This window comes from Schistocerca nitens, chromosome 9 (genome assembly GCF_023898315.1).
Source record: "Schistocerca nitens isolate TAMUIC-IGC-003100 chromosome 9, iqSchNite1.1, whole genome shotgun sequence".
Lineage (NCBI taxonomy): Eukaryota > Metazoa > Arthropoda > Insecta > Orthoptera > Acrididae > Schistocerca > Schistocerca nitens.
In genome coordinates this window covers 3,875,467-3,895,214 of record NC_064622.1, presented here as the reverse complement: position 1 = coordinate 3,895,214, position 19,748 = coordinate 3,875,467, and the positions used below count along the sequence as shown (strand labels likewise).

General features: G+C 44.5%; 1 protein-coding gene across 1 annotated transcript in view; it reads right to left on the bottom strand.

The window, feature by feature from the left end:
• Positions 1–19,748, bottom strand: part of LOC126203462 (4-pyridoxate dehydrogenase-like) — a 65,092-nt gene that overhangs the window by 11,013 nt on the left and 34,331 nt on the right. Inside the window, exons 5-7 of the mRNA XM_049937779.1 lie at positions 10,198–10,413; positions 3,428–3,670; positions 2,496–2,632 (exon numbers count right to left, since the gene is read on the bottom strand). Coding sequence (XP_049793736.1) covers positions 2,496–2,632; positions 3,428–3,670; positions 10,198–10,413 — 596 coding nt within the window. The remainder of the gene's footprint in view (positions 1–2,495; positions 2,633–3,427; positions 3,671–10,197; positions 10,414–19,748) is intronic.

The window sequence follows — 19,748 nt, the reverse complement described above, 5'->3', positions numbered from 1 at the left end:
CGCCTCAAACTTCCCTCCGGAACTACAGTAGTGTGCCCTTGATGTCTCAGAATGTGTTCTATCAAGCAAGCCCTTCTTTTGGTGAAGATGTGCCACTAATTCCTTATCTCCCCAATTCTGTTTAGTACCTGCTCATTAGATGCTTGATCTGCGCATCTAATCTTCAGCATTCTTTTGTAACACCAGATGCCAAAAGCTTCTATTATTTTCTTGTGTCAACAGTTTATCGTACACGTTTCACTTGTATACACGGCTACACTCCAGGCAAATACTTTGAGAAAATAGTTCGTAACACTTAAATCTATATACTATGTTAAGAAATTCAGTCACGCGTACACTACTGGCCATTAAAATTGCTACACCAAGAAGAAATGCAGATGATAAACGGGTATTCATTGGACTAATATATTATACTAGAACTGACATGTGATTACATTTTCACGCAATTTGGGTGCATAGATCCTGAGGAATCAGTACCCAGAACAACCACCTCTGGCCGTAATAACGGTCTCGATACGCCTGGGCATTGAGTCAAACAGAGCTTGGATGGCGTGTACAGGTACAGCTGCCCATGCAGCTTCAACACGATACCACAGTTCATCAAAAGTTGTGACTGGCGTATTGTGACGAGCCAGTTGCTAGGCCACCATTGACCAGACGTTTTCAATTGGCGAGAGATCTGGAGAATGTGCTGGCCAGGGCAGCAGTCGAACATTTTCTGTATCCAGAAAGGCCTGTACAGGACTTGCAACACGCGGTCGTGCATTATCCTGCTGTAATGTAGGGTTTCGGAGGGATCGAATGAAGGGTAGAGCCACGGGTCGCAACACATCTGAAATGTAACGTCCACTGTTCAAAGTGCCGTCAATGCGAACAAGAGGAGACCGAGACGTGTAACCAATGGCGCCCCATACCATCACGCCGGGTGATACGCCAGTATGGCGATGACGAATACACGCTTCCAATGTGCGTTTACCGCGATGTCACCAAACACGGATGCGACCATCATGACGCTGTAAACAGAACCTGGATTCATCCGAAAAAATTACGTTTTGCCATTAGTGCACCCGGATTCGTCGTCGAGTACACCATCGCAGGCGCTCCTGTCTGTGATGCAGCGTCAAGGGTAACCGCAGCCACGGTCTCCGAGCGGATAGTCGATGCTGCTGCAAACGTCGTCGAACTGTTCGTGCAGATGGTTGTTGTCTTGCAAACGTCCCCATCTGTTGACTTAGGGATCGAAACGTGGCTGCACGATCCGTTACAGCCATGCGGATAAGATGCCTGTCATCTCGACAGCTAGTGATACGAGGCCGTTGGGATCCAGCACGGCGTTCCGTATTACCCTCCTGAACCCACCGATTCCATATTCCGCTAACAGTCATAGGATCTCGACCAACGCGAGCAGCAATGTCGCGATACGATAAACCGCAATCGCGATAGGCTTCAATTTGACCTTTATCAAAGTCGGAAACGTGATGGTACGCATTTCTCGTCCTTACACGAGGCATCACAACAACGTTTCACCAGGCAACGCCGGTCAACTGCTGTTTGTGTATGAGAGAAATCGGTTTGAAACTTTCCTCATGTCAGCACGTTGTAGGTGTCGCCAGGGGCACCAACTTTGTGTGAATGCTCTGAAAAGCTAATCATTTGCATATCACAGCATATTCTTCCTGTCGGTTAAATTTCGCGTCTGTAGCACATCTTCGTGGCGTAGCAATTTTGTTGGCCAGTAGTGTGATTACGTCATCTGACAGGGAGAAAGAGTGAGAGCTACAGAGTGTGAGAGTCCGATAGTGAGTGTGTGTGTGTAAGTATAAAGGCTTCAGTGCGCCGCAAGGCGTGGCCTGGCGCCATACTAACGTAAGATAGTGACATTTCCAAACCTAACATCATCGCTTTCGATTAATCACACTGGTAATATAATATCAAACAATCATTGTCTTCGGGAGGACGACGGTTCAATCCCGCGTCCGGCCATCCTGATTTAGGTTTTGCGTGATTTCCCTACATCACTCCAGGCAAATGCCGGGATGGTTCCTCCGAAAGGGCACGGCCGACTTCCTTCCCCATCCTTCCCTACTCCGATGAGACCGATGACCACGCTGTCTGGTCTCCTTCCCCAAAACAACCAACCAACCAACCAATCATTGTCTTCATACTGCAAATTACTTCCATTCATAAGTTTAATGGTTTGCAGATTCCCACTAGGGAACTTTGAACTACTTACGAAAATTCAAGATTCAGTATGAAGCTCGATTTCAGACAAGAGGGCGTTAACAGTTTGTGGACATTTCAGTGTTAATACCTTTTGATAGTAAAAATCGTCTGTAAACGCCATCTGGTTGTCAAATGTGATTGCGGCCGCTACTTTTTCAACTGGTGTAGTACTGCGCCTTCGCACATGTCGTACGACTGGGTAGTTTCCACTGAGCACATAGCCTGTACCTTCGTGTGTTTTCTGCTGGATGAGTGAGACGGCGAGTACTCACTGCTGGTGTGGATCGGACGAGGCGAGGCGCACCCTGCCGCGGCTGTGAGGCCGCAGGGGGAACGGCACGACGGTGAAGGCGTGGTGGCCCTCGTACGGCCGGAACACCGCGTCGTACACGTCGTCCCTCAGCCCCGACTGCCAACACACGGTCGAGGGCTCAACAGCGGAACTGCCTGCAGAGTGCGGCGCAGCACGCTACAGCGGTAGCAGCTGCTCGGTTCTAGTTTGTGTATCGTAACCTCAATTGAGGGAGGGGATTATTGTACAGGAATCTCCCAAGACAAGGATCAGTACGTGTTGTAGGAGACTTGTGGTAGTGTAGCTCTTTAAGTTTGCATTTGGTACTGCAGCTACAAATTAAAAGGGGGAGGGGTCAGAGGGAAGGAGGAATGGTGAGGTCGATGGGCAGGGGGTGAGGGGGAGGCTGGGGTGAAGTGAGCAAGCTCGGGAGAGGGATGAAGGGGGCAGACTGGGGGATGAGACGGAAGGAAGAAGGTGGGGGACGGGTTATGAGAAGGATCGAGGTGGGTGGCTGGTGTTCGGGTGGTGGTGGTGGGCTGGGGGTGGAAGGTGCGAGACTGGGGGACAGGAGGGGGGAAGATTTGAGGATGAGTTTCGTGCAGGATCGTTGGAGGCTGAGCAGAAGGGGGAAAAGGTCAGGCATTGAGGAGGGGGGAATAGGAATGAGAGGCCAGGAGGAAGGTGGGATAAAGTTGGAGGGTGCAGTTAAGCGACAACTGGAAGTGGGGAAAGGGGAGGTGGAAGGGTATGAGGAGAGGAGGAAAGTATGGGGCCGAGGCAACGAAGGTGGGAGAAGGGGAGAGAGGGGTCGATGGCTGAGCACAGAGGGGTGGGGCAGGGGGTTGCGGACTGGAAGCACAGTGCTATAAAGAAAAAGGAGAGTTTGCCGGTGGCAGGGACAGGACTCACGGCGATCCTGATGAGCGCCGCGTTCATTTGGGTGACGGAGGCGAACAGCAGCTCGACGTCCGGGTAGCCGTCGCCGTCGGCGTCGTAGAAGGCGGCCGCCTCGGTGCCGCCCAGCGTGGAGAAGGGCCCGCCGTGGCGGCGCAGGAAGGACAGGTAGGCCGAGGCGTCGGCCAGCAGCTGCCGGTCCTGCAGGTCGCCCGTCGCGTTCACCAGGAACGTCAGCCCGCCCAGCGTCACGTGGTCCTGCGCACAGGCCGGCTGCTGCAGAGTGGCGGCAGAGGTGGGCACAATAAAAACCAGCCCCGGGAGGGCTGCCGCAGAGCTGACCAGCATGGAAAATGCACAAAGTCGTAATTTCCATGAACTAGTCAATTGGTGTCTACCTCTCCCACATGCTCTGTACCGAGTATTCGCTATGTCTTTACGTATGAGTCACTAAGAGGAACAGACATGTTTAGTTACCAGTTGAATGCAACACAAAGTGGTGCACACTACAAAACAGCCCGTGTTCATTGTCAAATATTAACAAAAACACAATTCGTGAAACACGTGTGCGTTACTGTTTACACACTTTTGAGACTCAAGTACTTCTGCAAAACCTCGAGCAAAGTCTGCAGTATAACAGTTGTGAGAGAATGGTGCGAATGTCGCTCTGTAGCGAAAGAAAGTGTACTGTCTGAAAAGAGTTCGAACACAGGAAACATGACTCGTGTCTTACTACAAATACTTTTCAGGCCACTTTTATTTTGCTGACCATGTACGAGCACACCAGCCTCTCCTTATGCGTCAACGGCGTTGTTAAATGTTGGATACGGAATGTATCGCTGCGTGGATCTCATAGCCAGAGCCTAACAAAAATTACAGAAAATGTGGTATTGGAGAATGACAGAAAATGCTTAGTCGATAGATAACATCAGAAACCAGGGGGTGTTGAAACGAGTTGGGGAGAGAGATTTTGTGACAAATACCCTTTTCAGAAAATATAACATTCAGGTGAAGTGTCTTGCACTTGACGCTATACAAAATAAAATCGAAAGTAAACAGTGAGCAGAAGTTAACAACAGTTGATACACGAAGATGAACAGAAAATATTAGCAATTGAAAGAAGGAACTGAAGCTGGAGATAAGTGGAAATAATGAAGCTTAATTGAAGCCTATAGATGAAATGACAGACGCACTTTGCTGACTGTGGACCTGCCAACAGCCAGAAAATTATTGATTATTGTGACAGGACGTGCCTTGTACGTGGTCATTAACTCTTGAACCTGTGGACAAACTGTCTTCTGCAGTGTCTCCCGCAGCTACAGTTCTGACGTGCGCACGGCAACAGATGGGTTGCCGACATTCACCGTAGCAGACAATACTCTACACTGCTTTGACCAGTTGCTGCGAATGGTGGAGAGCGAATGAGATGGAGTGTAACAATGTTCCATACAATCGATCGGTGCCAACACTGATGATGCACCAATGCTTCACAATCAGGTGATGGGCAAATATTCCAAAAATCCATAAAGTTTCCAGTATATCCAGAATTCTAGTTCCCTAAAATCCAGTAAATAATTTGAATTGTCCTCCTCTATCCCATCATTTTATGTCTGTAATGTTTATTAACCCAATACGTTGCTTCAAACAATAGACCTTTCTTTCAGTAAATCAAATGCTGTTAGTACAGATTCAGCGCTTACTTACTCAATATACAATCCACCTACCTCTCTCCAGCGTGGTGCATTTGCTGCCCTCGAAGTGCCCCATTCAGTTAGGTGTTCATACTGTACATCACTTCCGTACAGGTATTCATTTTACTTTACGCTAGTGTGTTGTTTGCAAATTTTCTGGTATCCATTATCGACACTCAGGGAGGGTTAAAAATTTGTAACGGCACGAAGAAATCGTGGGAATAGAATGAAAAACACATTAAAGATACTGAATTCAGACATCGCTCTCACTTACTTACAGATTTAATGAAAACGGAACAAAAAGAGTCTACCCATCATGACTTCGAATAGACATGTTTTACCTGTTCGTGAACTACTTCCCGCCAACTTCATCCTATACAAAAGTCAGTGATGTTTACTGGTTACTGCAACTTACAGGCTAGAGAGCCATTTTCCTGTTCTGCCTCAAAGAAAACATGAGCACACTGATCATCATGTGTTGTGGCATTATCGTGTTGGAATATAGCAGCAACTATGTATACTGAACTCAGTTTCAGCTGCCGTACTCTTGGCTGAATTCTTGCTCGTGGAGTTTGCGAAATTACAAGCACTCTTCTCCATCGATGATCATTCAAGTTCCTGTAGCATCTTACCCTATACTCATTGGGCAAAAGCTACTGAAACGCGCCTACAGTATGTACTGGATATTCTGTAACTAGTTCAGTGGTGGTGGTGGTGGTTAGTGTTTAACGTCCCGTCGACAACGAGGTCATTAGAGACGGAGCGCAAGCTCGGGTTAGGGAAGGATTGGGAAGGAAATCGGCCGTGCCCTTTCAAAGGAACCATCCCGGCATTTGCCTGAAACGATTTAGGGAAATCACGGAAAACCTAAATCAGGATGGCTGGAGACGGGATTGAACCGTCGTCCTCCCGAATGCGAGTCCAGTGTGCTAACCACTGCGCCCCCTCGCTCGGTAGAGTTCAGTGGAAGGCGTACGAATCAACAGATAGTCGCACTGAGGAATGCCGCTCATCTGTGGTCACAGTGAGGACCACACAGGTATGACATGGCTATCATTTTACGCACTTGTCGAACAGTGGTCTTGTGGAAATCTTACATGCGACGAGTTTTGTTCCCAGCAGTAACTAATACTTCTGAGACGTGTAGCGCCAAGTAACATCTTCGCTCCATTACACCCTGGGTACATGTTTCAACACTACTCCCCACTACCGTACATATATAACGCTGAAGCCCTTGATGCAGTACAATTATAAGTCTCCTCGCTGTATAGTCTGTTGGATTAATATGTATCATTTGCTAGCAATGTATGGAATAAAACAGGTAACGCGAAAATGTCTTCCTGAACTCAGTACCAGTGTACAATGGGGTCGAATCTATAGAACCCGAAATGTAATACCTTGAAACGCTGTTCTCACACGGACGTGACTGTCATTGTCAAATAGACCGAACATGGTTTTCTTCTTGGTTGGTTTTCGGTAAGAAACAAATTGGAACGTGCTCCTCATCGTGATTTCATTCGCGACCGAAACGATCTCCAAGGCAGTTTTCGGCTGTATCTGGAACAATAATAACATAGTTCGTTGGCGAAAATGGAAGTGCATAACATTTCCGCGTTGATGACATTAAAATGCACATTTCCTCACTTGACCGCATGCTATCCATGTTCTTTTGGTTGTATTATCCATGCAGCCGTACGTATTATAAAAACAGATGTATGCATGTGTGTGTGTTCCACATCTCCTAAACCATTGGACCGAATTCATCCAAGATTGGTACAGATATCCCTTACTCCCTTACTATCAGGCAACAATCGCTGTGAAGACAAGAACCACATACTTAAAATAGTTGAGGAGATACAAAGTCATAAATATTGAGACGCGTCAAAAACTAGCGCGTCATGCATGACGTTTAAATTTATTACTTTGTTGCTACTAACTCTCTTCGTAACATACACTGAAGCGCAAAAGAAACTGGTATGGGCATGCGTATTCAAATACAGATATATGTAAACAGGCGGAGTACGGCGCTGCAGTCGGCAACTCCTATGTAAGACAACAAGTGTCTGGCGCGGTTGTTAGACGGGTCACTGCTGCTGCGACGGCAGCTTATCAAAATTTAAGTGACTTTGAACGTGGTGTTACAGTCGGTGCACGAGCGATGGGACACAGAATCTCTGAGGCAGCGATAAAGTGGGGGATTTTCCCGTATGACCATTTCAGGAGTGTACCGTGAATATTAGGAATCGGTAAAACATCAAATCGCCGACATCGTTGCGGCCTGAAAAAGATCCTGCAAGAATGTGACAACTACGATTGAAGAGAATCTTTCAACGTGACCGAAGTGCAACCCTTTGGCAAATAGGTGCATATTTCAATACTGGGCAATCAACAAGTGTCAGCGTGCGAACGATTCAACGAAACATCGGTATGAGCCTTCGGAACCGAAGGACCACTCGTGTACCCTTGATGACTGCTCGACACAAAGCTTTACTCCTCACCTGGGCCCATCAACACCGACGCTGTAGTGTTGATGAACGGAAACGTGTTGCCTGGTCGGACGAGTCTCGTTTTAAATTGTATCGAGCGGAGGACATGTCGGGGTATGGAGACAACTTCATGAATCCATGTACCCTACATGTCAGCAGGGGACTGTGCAAGTTGGTGGAGGCTCTGTAATGGTGTGGGACGTGTGCAGTTAGGGTGATAAGGGACCCGTGACAAATCTAGATACGACTCTGACAGGTGACGTACATAAGCATCCTGTCTGATCACCTGCATCCGTTCATATCCATTGTGCATTCCGACGGCCTTGGGAAATTCCAGCTGGACAATGTGACACCAGACACGTCCAGCGTTGCTACAGAGTGGCTCCAGGAACACTCTTCTGAATTCAGACACTTCCGCAGGCCACCAATCTCCCCAGAGAAGAACATTACTGAGCATGCCTGGGATTCCTTATAACGTGTTGTACAGAAGAGATCTCCAACCTGTCGTACTCGTACGGATTTATGGATAACCCTGCAGGATTCATGGTGTCAGTTCCCTCCAGTACTGATTCAGACATTAATAGAGTCCATGCCACGTCGTGTTGCGGCACTTCTGCGTGCTCGCGGGGGCCCTACCAGATATTAGGCAGGGGTAACAGTTTCTTCGCCCCTTCAGTGTATTTCGCAACTGTATTCACATAAGCCGCTGAATGCACTTACCAAATGTATCATTGTACGACACATAGTTCATGCCATATTATCGTGATAAACCCTGAGATGTGTGAAAAAAATCAAGTTTTAATAAATTTATTATTTGCTACTAAGACACTCCTACAGTCGAGTCAACTTAAGGAAATCCCCGACACCTGGCAGCGCTGTTGACAGTTTTCAGCTGGAAAGCGCAAACAGCTGTGGGTGAAAACAATAGCAGTCTGTACAGCTATGAAGAGGCGTTGCCACAGAGACATCTACAAAATCACGTTGTAGACACGCAAAGCAGCTGCGCCCAGCGTGCAGAAAGTGTTTCCTAACTGCAAAGGTGTTTTTATAAGCTCGTGCAAGTGAAATGTTTTCGATATCACACCACTCATTTTTGTTTGTTTTTGTTTCTGGTGACAAAGTGAATACGTAGACAGTCTCAGGTTTGTTAGTTGGTACATAAACGTCAATATATGTGAACTTAATACAAGGCAAAACGGGAAGTTCTATGTCGTTTCGTGTCGCTTGCAATTTCCATTACAAATAGGTGCAATGTAAGTTTACAACAATGTTTCATAGAAGATGAACATTATTCCATCATTTTCACTTTTTATTAAAAACCTAAAGGCGTTCGTATTACATCGCTGCTTTTATTCAGTTGCAGAATTTATAGAACATGTAAAACACAAGACACGAAACAAGAAAGTGCGAAATCGTTTAGTGGAAGCAGTTCAAGCTCTCTCCTAGATCAACTAGTGTCCTTGGACGAGTAAACAAACGCTGAAAAGCGATCGAATCAGATAGTGACATCGACAGCAATTGCAAAAAGTGAAAGAGAAGAAAAAAATATTTGCAGATAACAGGATACGAAGAATTAAATTTGAGTTCATATTTTCGCGCCTATTCATCGAGTACACTAAACTGAACTGGTGTTCTCGTATCTGTGTCTTCCACGTTAACATGTCGTGAAGTCTGTAACTGCCGATATGCTATTAACTGACATTTAATTATAAGAAATCATACCAAGAATGAGACGTTTTTGGTAAATCATCATACCGCCGTTGCATTGAAACGGCGTACTTCCATAACACACTAATTATAATTAGAAATAATTATTTAACCAGCAATATGACGTTTCCTGTTAGTTCATTAAATCAAATAGCCAACGGCGTTGCAACGTTGGCAGCAGCGGTTCCCGTCCGATCATCGAAGGTGAGCCACGTTGGGAACGGTTAGTACCTGGATGGGTGACAGTCCTGGGAAAACCTGGTGCCGCCGGTTTTAAGGACGTGCTAGTCCCCGAAGTGGCGTCCACTTTAAACACTTGCACCAGGTCACTAAGCCAAACGACGTTTGTTGGGCCTGGTGGTCTAGTAGTACGGTAAAGTGCTTGATTTGGTTCGAATCTCGATCGGATCCTCGATTTTCAGTCTGCGTTTCAACCTAGGCTTCTCCTTTCAACGGTTTGAGGAGTCGCTAAATTGGCATTCAATTTAAAGACTTGCACGAGATGAGAGAGCCATACGTTTTTTTTATTACATAAAATCGCAACGAAGACGATTGTTTCCGGGATATCCTCTGTGTGCTGGTTTAAGTTATAGTTGAAATATAACACGCGCCAAATACGACATTTAACTAAAAACAATAGAATCCAATTATGGCGTCTCCGAAGTCTAGCTTGTGACGTAGAACTTGATCTTGCGCCTCATTGGCGACATTCCTCTGCACGAAGCAAAAGTCTGACTTGTGTTGTTCAGTACTTCGAGCTTCAGAATGCCCTTGATCGTCAAATTTCGCACTGTGACGTCACAAAACTCGACCACCTCAACGTCCCACGCGTGGCGCGAGGACTGCCTCAGAAGAAAGACGTGCGCCTCCGCTGCCGGGGCTCCTGCCCCGCTGCTGTTACCTGCAGGTTGAGTCCGACGGGCAGGTCTCGCAGCACGGGCACGCCGTGCGCCTCGAGGTGCTGCCGCGGCCCCACGCCGCTCACCATCAGCAGCTGCGGCGTGTTGACGGCGCCCGCAGACACCACCACCTCGCGGCGGGCGCGCACACTGCGCCGCCGGCCCTGGCGCTCGAACTCCACCCCGGTTGCTCTCAGGGTCGTCCCGTCGATGACGACCTTCCGAGGAGAAGAAGAAACACAAATACTGCGCGTCCTCCCAGTAGCAGCTGACTGCGAATATCAGCACGCAGGCGACAGCATGCGCAACCAACACGTTCCAAAACGCCGCGCATCATAACGGATTTTCCGATGCTCGTACCTCGGGTTCTATTGGTGATAAAACGGAAGGATCAAATATTCTGGATAGCCGTTGAGCTAGGGACCACATTGTACACCCAACAGAAGGATCGTCTAGAGTACAGGGTCAAAGTATGAATATACACACTTGCTCCTACTTAGGCAAATGCAGCAAATCGGTTCGTTCTCTTTGCATTTGATGTGGTCTACGGTAGACTTGATGGGAGGAGGCACCGTTACTTCATGGGTGGTTCTTCGGAAAACGTACAAAAAGTTTTTTTGCTATACTTTTGCTGTCACCAACGGACCAAAGCCCAGCCGAGGATTTCAAGATGGGTATGCGCAGCAGATGGCTGAAATTTATACTATATATTCGTAAGATATATTACTACTTAATTATATCTGCAAATAAGACAAAGATGATGGTTTTGAAAGGAAATAATCCAGTCAGGTCGAAAATAATAATAATAATAAATGAGAAAATTTTTAGGACAAGTATCTACTTTAGTTATCTAGAATGTGATGTTTGTTCTAATTATGACAAAGACATTCAGAAGAAGGTTAATAAATATCAAGCTATCTGCGGAACAATTAGAAGAACTGCAGCAAGAAAAACGAGAAAAGAAACACAAATGAAACTCCATAGAGTTACGGCTGTGCCTACTCTTGTATATGGTTACGAATGGTGGACAGTATACAGCCAGCAGAGACCAAGTTCCTGAGTCATATAAGAGGCTGTAATAAAATGGATAAAATTACGAATGAAACAAAGAGATCAGATTTAAAAGTATTTTCAGTCAATGACAACATAGAGGAGAATAGAATGAAACGAAAGGATCACGTTGACAGAATGACAGAAAACATAATGCCGAAAAAGATAATTACTTATCGGCCGAATCGAAACACAGAACTATCTTGACCTTGTAAGAGATGGGTAGAGACCGGAAAATGGAATTACAATACCTAATCCTTGGAAGAGGATTGTTATTATTATTTCTTTTCTTTCTCAGACCTTATGTCTGGTTAAAAATGGAAAGTGACGCGGACCTTGATCAAGCGTGACTTCCTTTTAGCTGTACGGTATATGTTACATGTTGTTGTTGTGGTCTTCAGTCCTGAGACTGGTTTGATGCAGCTCTCCATGCTACTCTATCCTGTGCAAGCTTCTTCATCTCCCAGTACCTACTGCAACCTACATCCTTCTGAATCTGCTTAGTGTATTCATCTCTTGGTCTCCCTCTACGATTTTTACCCTCCACGCTGCCCTCCAATGCTAAATTTGTGATCCCTTGATGCCTCAAAACATGTCCTACCAACCGATCCCTTCTTCTAGTCAAGTTGTGCCACAAACTTCTCTTCTCCCCAATCCTATTCAATACCTCCTCATTAGTTACGTGATCTACCCATCTTAACTTCAGCATTCTTCTGTAGCACCACATTTCGAAAGCTTCTATTCTCTTCTTGTCCAAACTAGTTATCGTCCATGTCTCACTTCCATACATGGCTACACTCCATACAAATACTTTCAGAAACGACTTCCTGACACCTAAATCTATACTCGATGTTAACAAATTTCTCTTCTTCAGAAACGCTTTCCTTGCCATTGCCAGTCTACATTTTATATCCTCTCTACTTCGACCATCATCGGTTATTTTACTCCCTAAATAGCAAAACTCCTTTACTACTTTAAGTGTCTCATTTCCTAATCTAATTCCCTCAGCATCACCCGACTTAATTCGACCACATTCCATTATCCTTGTTTTGCTTTTGTTGATGTTCATCTTATATCCTCCTTTCAAGACACTGTCCATTCCGTTCAACTGCTCTTCCAAGTCCTTTGCTGTCTCTGACAGAATTACAATGTCATCGGCGAACCTCAAAGTTTTTACTTCTTCTCCATGAATTTTAATACCTACTCCGAATTTTTCTTTTCTTTCCTTTACTGCTTGCTCAATATACAGATTGAATAACATCGGGGAGAGGCTACAACCCTGTCTCACTCCTTTCCCAACCACTGCTTCCCTTTCATGCCCCTCGACTCTTATAACTGCCATCTGGTTTCTGTACAAATTGTAAATAGCCTTTCGCTCCCTGTATTTTACCCCTGCCACCTTCAGAATTTGAAAGAGAGTATTCCAGTCAACATTGTCAAAAGCTTTCTCTAAGTCTACAAATGCTAGAAACGTAGGTTTGCCTTTTCTTAATCTTTCTTCCAAGATAAGTCGTAAGGTCAGTATTGCCTCACGTGTTCCAACATTTCTACGGAATCCAAACTGATCTTCCCCGAGGTCCGCTTCTACCAGTTTTTCCATTCGTCTGTAAAGAATTCGCGTTAGTATTTTGCAGCTGTGACTTATTAAACTGATAGTTCGGTAATTTTCACATCTGTCAACACCTGCTTTCTTTGGGATTGGAATTATTATATTCTTCTTGAAGTCTGAGGGTATTTCGCCTGTCTCATACATCGTGCTCACCAGATGGTAGAGTTTTGTCATGACTGGCTCTCCCGAGGCTATCAGTAGTTCTAATGGAATGTTGTCTACTCCCGGGGCCTTGTTTCGACTCAGGTCTTTCAGTGCTCTGTGAAACTCTTCACGCAGTATCTTATCTCCCATTTCGTCTTCATCTACATCCTCTTCCATTTCCATAATATTGTCCTCAAGTACATCGCCCTTGTATAAACCCTCTATATACTCCTTCCACCTTTCTGCCTTCCCTTCTTTGCTTAGAACTGGGTTGCCATCTGAGCTCTTGATATTCATACAAGTGGTTCTCTTCTCTCCAAAGGTCTCTTTAATTTTCCTGTAGGCAGTATCTATCTTACCCCTAGTGAGACAAGCCTCTACATCCTTACATTTGTCCTCTAGCCATCCCTGCTTAGCCATTTTGCACTTCCTGTCGATTTCATTTTTGAGACGTTTGTATTCCTTTTTGCCTGCTTCATTTACTGCATTTTTATATTTTCTCCTTTCATCAATTAAATTCAATATTTCTTCTGTTACCCAAGGATTTCTATTAGCCCTCGTCTTTTTACCTACTTGATCATTTGCTGCCTTCAGCACTTCATCCCTCAGAGCTACCCATTCTTCTTCTACTGTATTTCTTTCCCCCATTCCTGTCAATTGTTCCCTTATGCTCTCCCTGAAACTCTCTACAACCTCTGGTTCTTTCAGTTTATCCAGGTCCCATCTCCTTAAATTCCCACCTTTCTGCAGTTTCTTCAGTTTCAATCTGCAGTTCATAACCAATAGATTGTGGTCAGAATCCACATCTGCCCCAGGAAATGTCTTACAATTTAAAACCTGGTTCCTAAATCTCTGTCTTACCATTATATAATCTATCTGAAACCTGTCAGTATCTCCAGGCTTCTTCCATGTATACAGCCTCCTTTCATGATTCTTGAACCAAGTGTTAGCTATGATTAAGCTATGCTCTGTGCAAAATTCTACAAGGCGGCTTCCTCTCTCATTCCTTCCCCCCAATCCATATTCACCTACTATGTTTCCTTCTCTCCCTTTTCCTACTGATGAATTCCAGTCACCCATGACTATTAAATTTTCGTCTCCCTTCACTACCTGAATAATTTCTTTTATCTCGTCATACATTTCATCTATTTCTTCATCATCTGCAGAGCTAGTTGGCATATAAACTTGTACTACTGTAGTAGGCATGGGCTTTGTGTCTATCTTGGCCACAATAATGCGTTCACTATGCTGTTTGTAGTAGCTAACCCGCACTCCTATTTTTTTATTCATTATTAAACCTACTCCTGCATTACCCCTATTTGATTTTGTATTTATAACCCTGTAATCACCTGACCAAAAGTCTTGTTCCTCCTGCCACCGAACTTCACTAATTCCCACTATATCTAACTTTAACCTATCCATTTCCCTTTTCAAATTTTCTAACCTACCTGCCCGATTAAGTGATCTGACATTCCACGCCCCGATCCGTAGAACGCCAGTTTTCTTTCTCCTGATAACGATGTCCTCTTGAGTAGTCCCCGCCCGGAGATCCGAATGGGGGACTATTTTACCTCCGGAATATTTTACCCAAGAGGACGCCATCATCATTTAATCATACAGTAGAGCTGCATGTCCTCGGGAAAAATTACGGCTGTAGTTTCCCCTTGCTTTCAGCCGTTCGCAGTACCAGCACAGCAAGGCCGTTTTGGTTAATGTTACAAGGCCAGATCAGTCAATCATCCAGACTGTTGCCCCTGCAACTACTGAAAAGGCTGCTGCCCCTCTTCAGGAACCACATGTTTGTCTGGCCTCTCAACAGATACCCCTCCGTTGTGGTTGCACCTACGGTACGGCCATCTGTATCGCTGAGGCACGCAAGCCTCCCCACCAACGGCAAGGTCCATGGTTCATGGGGGGAGGGTTACATTGCATTTAGGAATTTACGGGTAATTGAACAAGTATCAATAATTACAGATTTCTGTAGTTGTATATATACCTTTGGATGTAGCTGTACTGCTTTGATGTACTTGTGGATATTGTGTGGTATGACTCCTGTAGTTGATAGTATAATCGGTATAATGTCAACTTTATCCTGATGCCACATGTCCTTGACTTCCTCAGCCAGTTGGATGTATTTTTCAATTTTTTTTCCTGTTTTCTTCTGTATATTTGTTGTATTGGGTATGGATATTTCGATTAGTTGTGTTAATTTCTTCTTTTTATTGGTGAGTATGTCAGGTTTGTTATGTGGTGTTGTTTTATCTGTTAAAATGGTTCCTTTCCAGTATAATTTGCATTCATCATTCTCCAGTACATTTTGTGGTGCATACTTGTATGTGCGAATGTGTTGTTTTATTAGTTTATGTTGTATGGCAAGTTGTTGATGTATTATTTTTGCTACATTGTCATGTCTTCTGGGGTATTCTGTACTTGCTGGTATTGTACATCCGCTTGTGATGTGATCTACTGTTTCTATTTGTTGTTTGCAAAGTCTGCATTTATCTGTTGTGGTATTGGGATCTTTAATAATATGTTTGCTGTAATATCTGGTGTTTATTGTTTGATCCTGTATTGCAATCATGAATCCTTCCGTCTCACTGTATATATTGCCTTTTTTTAGCCATGTGTTGGATGCGTCTTGATCGATGTGTGGCTGTGTTAGATGAGACGGGTGTTTGCCATGTAGTGTTTCCTTTTTCCAATTCACTTTCTTCGTATCTGTTGATGTTATGTGATCTAAAGGGTTGTAGAAGTGGTTATGAAATTCCAATGGTGTAGCCGATGTATTTATATAAGTGATTGCTTTGTGTATTTTGCTAGTTTCTGCTCGTTCTATAAAGAATTTTCTTAAATTGTCTACCTGTCCATAATGTAGGTTTTTTATATCGATAAATCCCCTTCCTCCTTCCTTTCTGCTTAATGTGAATCTTTCTGTTGCTGAATGTATGTGATGTATTCTATATTTATGGCATTGTGATCGTGTAAGTGTATTGAGTGCTTCTAGGTCTGTGTTACTCCATTTCACAACTCCAAATGAGTAGGTCAATATTGGTATGGCATAAGTATTTATAGCTTTGGTCTTGTTTCTTGCTGTCAATTCTGTTTTCAGTATTTTTGTTAGTCTTTGTCTATATTTTTCTTTTAGTTCTTCTTTAATATTTGTATTATCTATTCCTATTTTTTGTCTGTATCCTAGATATTTATAGGCATCCGTTTTTTCCATCGCTTCTATGCAGTCGCTGTGGTTATCCAATATGTAATCTTCTTGTTTAGTGTGTTTTCCCTTGACTATGCTATTTTTCTTACATTTGTCTGTTCCAAAAGCCATACTTATATCATTGCTGAATACTTCTGTTATCTTTAGTAATTGGTTGAGTTGTTGATTTGTTGCTGCCAGTAGTTTTAGATCATCCATGTATAGCAAATGTGTGATTTTGTGTGGGTATGTTCCAGTAATATTGTATCCATAATTTGTATTATTTAGCATGTTGGATAGTGGGTTCAGAGCAAGGCAGAACCAGAAAGGACTTAATGAGTCTCCTTGGTATATTCCACGCTTAATCTGTATTGGCTGTGATGTGATATTATTTGAATTTGTTTGGATATTAAGTGTGGTTTTCCAATTTTTCATTTCTATGTTTAGGAACTGTATCAATTTAGGATCTACTTTGTATATTTCCAATATTTGTAGTAACCATGAGTGGGGTACACTGTCAAAAACTTTTTGGTAATCAATGTATGCGTACTGTAGCGACCTTTGTTTAGTTTTAGCTTGATACGTCACCTCTGCATCTATTATCAGTTGCTCTTTACATCCTCGTGCTCCTTTGCAACATCCTTTTTGTTCTTCATTTGTAATATTGTTCCGTGTTGTATGTGTCATTAATTTCTGTGTAATGACTAAAGTTAATATTTTGTATATTGTTGGTAGGCATGTTATGGGGCGATATTTAGCTGGGTTCGCTGTGTCTGCTTGATCTTTAGGTTTCAGATAAGTTATTCCATGTGTAAGTGTATCAGGGAATGTGTATGGGTCTGCAATGTAACTGTTAAATAATTTATTTAGGTGTGAATGTGTTGAGGTGAACTTCTTTTGCCAGAAATTTGCTATTTTATCTTTTCCAGGGGCTTTCCAATTGTGAGCAGAATTAATTGCTTGGGTGACTTCATGTTGCAAAATTATCACTTCAGGCATTTGTGGTATCATCTTGTATGCGTCTGTTTCTGCTTGTATCCACCGTGCATGCCTGTTATGTTGTACCGGGTTTGACCATATGTTGCTCCAGAAGTGTTCCATGTCTGTTATGTTTGGTGGATTGTCTATTTTAATGTGTGTGTTATCTATTGTCTGGTAAAATTTCTTTTGGTTTGTGTTGAATGTTTGGTTTTGTTTCCTTCTACTTTCACTTCCTTTTTGTATCTTCTAAGTCGTTTGGCCAATGCTTGTAATTTCTGCTTCTTTTCATCTACACTCCTGGAAATGGAAAAAGAACACATTGACACCGGTGTGTCAGACCCACCATACTTGCTCCGGACACTACGAGAGGGCTGTACAAGCAATGATCACACGCACGGCACAGCGGACACACCAGGAACCGCGGTGTTGGCCGTCGAATGGCGCTAGCTGCGCAGCATTTGTGCACCGCCGCCGTCAGTGTCAGCCAGTTTGCCGTGGCATACGGAGCTCCATCGCAGTCTTTAACACTGGTAGCATGCCGCGACAGCGTGGACGTGAACCGTATGTGCAGTTGACGGACTTTGAGCGAGGGCGTATAGTGGGCATGCGGGAGGCCGGGTGGACGTACCGCCGAATTGCTCAACACGTGGGGCGTGAGGTCTCCACAGTACATCGATGTTGTCGCCAGTGGTCGGCGGAAGGTGCACGTGCCCGTCGACCTGGGACCGGACCGCAGCGACGCACGGATGCACGCCAAGACCGTAGGATCCTACACAGTGCCGTAGGGGACCGCACCGCCACTTCCCAGCAAATTAGGGACACTGTTGCTCCTGGGGTATCGGCGAGGACCATTCGCAACCGTCTCCATGAAGCTGGGCTACGGTCCCGCACACCGTTAGGCCGTCTTCCGCTCACGCCCCAACATCGTGCAGCCCGCCTCCAGTGGTGTCGCGACAGGCGTGAATGGAGGGACGAATGGAGACGTGTCGTCTTCAGCGATGAGAGTCGCTTCTGCCTTGGTGCCAATGATGGTCGTATGCGTGTTTGGCGCCGTGCAGGTGAGCGCCTCAATCAGGACTGCATACGACCGAGGCACACAGGGCCAACACCCGGCATCATGGTGTGGGGAGCGATCTCCTACACTGGCCGTACACCACTGGTGATCGTCGAGGGGACACTGAATAGTGCACGGTACATCCAAACCGTCATCGAACCCGTCGTTCTACCATTCCTAGACCGGCAAGGGAACTTGCTGTTCCAACAGGACAATGCACGTCCGCATGTATCCCGTGCCACCCAACGTGCTCTAGAAGGTGTAAATCAACTACCCTGGCCAGCAAGATCTCCGGATCTGTCCCCCATTGAGCATGTTTGGGACTGGATGAAGCGTCGTCTCACGCGGTCTGCACGTCCAGCACGAACGCTGGTCCAACTGAGGCGCCAGGTGGAAATGGCATGGCAAGCCGTTCCACAGGACTACATCCAGCATCTCTACGATCGTCTCCACGGGAGAATAGCAGCCTGCATTGCTGCGAAAGGTGGATATACACTGTACTAGTGCCGACATTGTGCATGCTCTGTTGCCTGTGTCTATGTGCCTGTGGTTCTGTCAGTGTGATCATGTGATGTATCTGACCCCAGGAATGTGTCAATAAAGTTTCCCCTTCCTGGGACAATGAATTCACGGTGTTCTTATTTCAATTTCCAGGAGTGTAATTGCTCTATCGCTTCTTGTTGTGAGATTTTACCTAACCTTTTTCGTTTTTTGTTTGATATTTCATTTCTTATAAATTGTGTTAGCTGTCCGATGTCTCTTCTCAGTTTTTCTATTCTGATCTGTAGCCTGTGTTGCCATGCTGGTTTTGTGGGTTTCTTCTGTGTCTTGGTTGGTTCTGATCTCTGCCTAGCGTGTATATTTAGTGTAGTGAGTGCTCCTATATAAATCAGTAGTTGTAACTCTTCCATAGTTGTATTTTCATTTATTTTGTTGTGTATGATTGTGTTGATAGTTGTTATTGTTGTTTCGACTTGTGGGTTATTTGGTGGTCTATGCAAGAATGGTCTAATGTCTGTATTTGTGTCTTTGTATTCTATATATGTCAACTGAAATTTTTCTTCTATATCTAACTTGTGTGTCACTTTGCGTTCTATTTGTGCTTGTTTTCCTCTGATTGTTTAATTGATGTGTGTTGTTCTTTTTTTGTTTGCTCTGGGATGTTTGAGTCCATTACTGTATTTTCTTCTTCTTCTTCTTCTGATTGCACATTATTTTGTTCTAGTATTTGTTGTACTTGTTGTTTGATGTTTTCTAATTCTGACTTGGGTATCCTGTTATTTTTGATTATTACACGGATCTGATCAGCTAGTCGTTGTTCTGTTAAAAATTTTAATTCTGGGTATCTGGTAATAAATGTTGTGTGTACTTGTGATCTTTATCCAGTTGTGTTGGTACCTAAATTTGTTGCTTGGTAATAACAGAACATGAGGTGTCGGTTGACTTCATCTGACCATCTCATCCTCTGTCTTTGTTTTCCTTGTAGAGTGGTTGGAGGAAGCATATCGTGCAAAACACT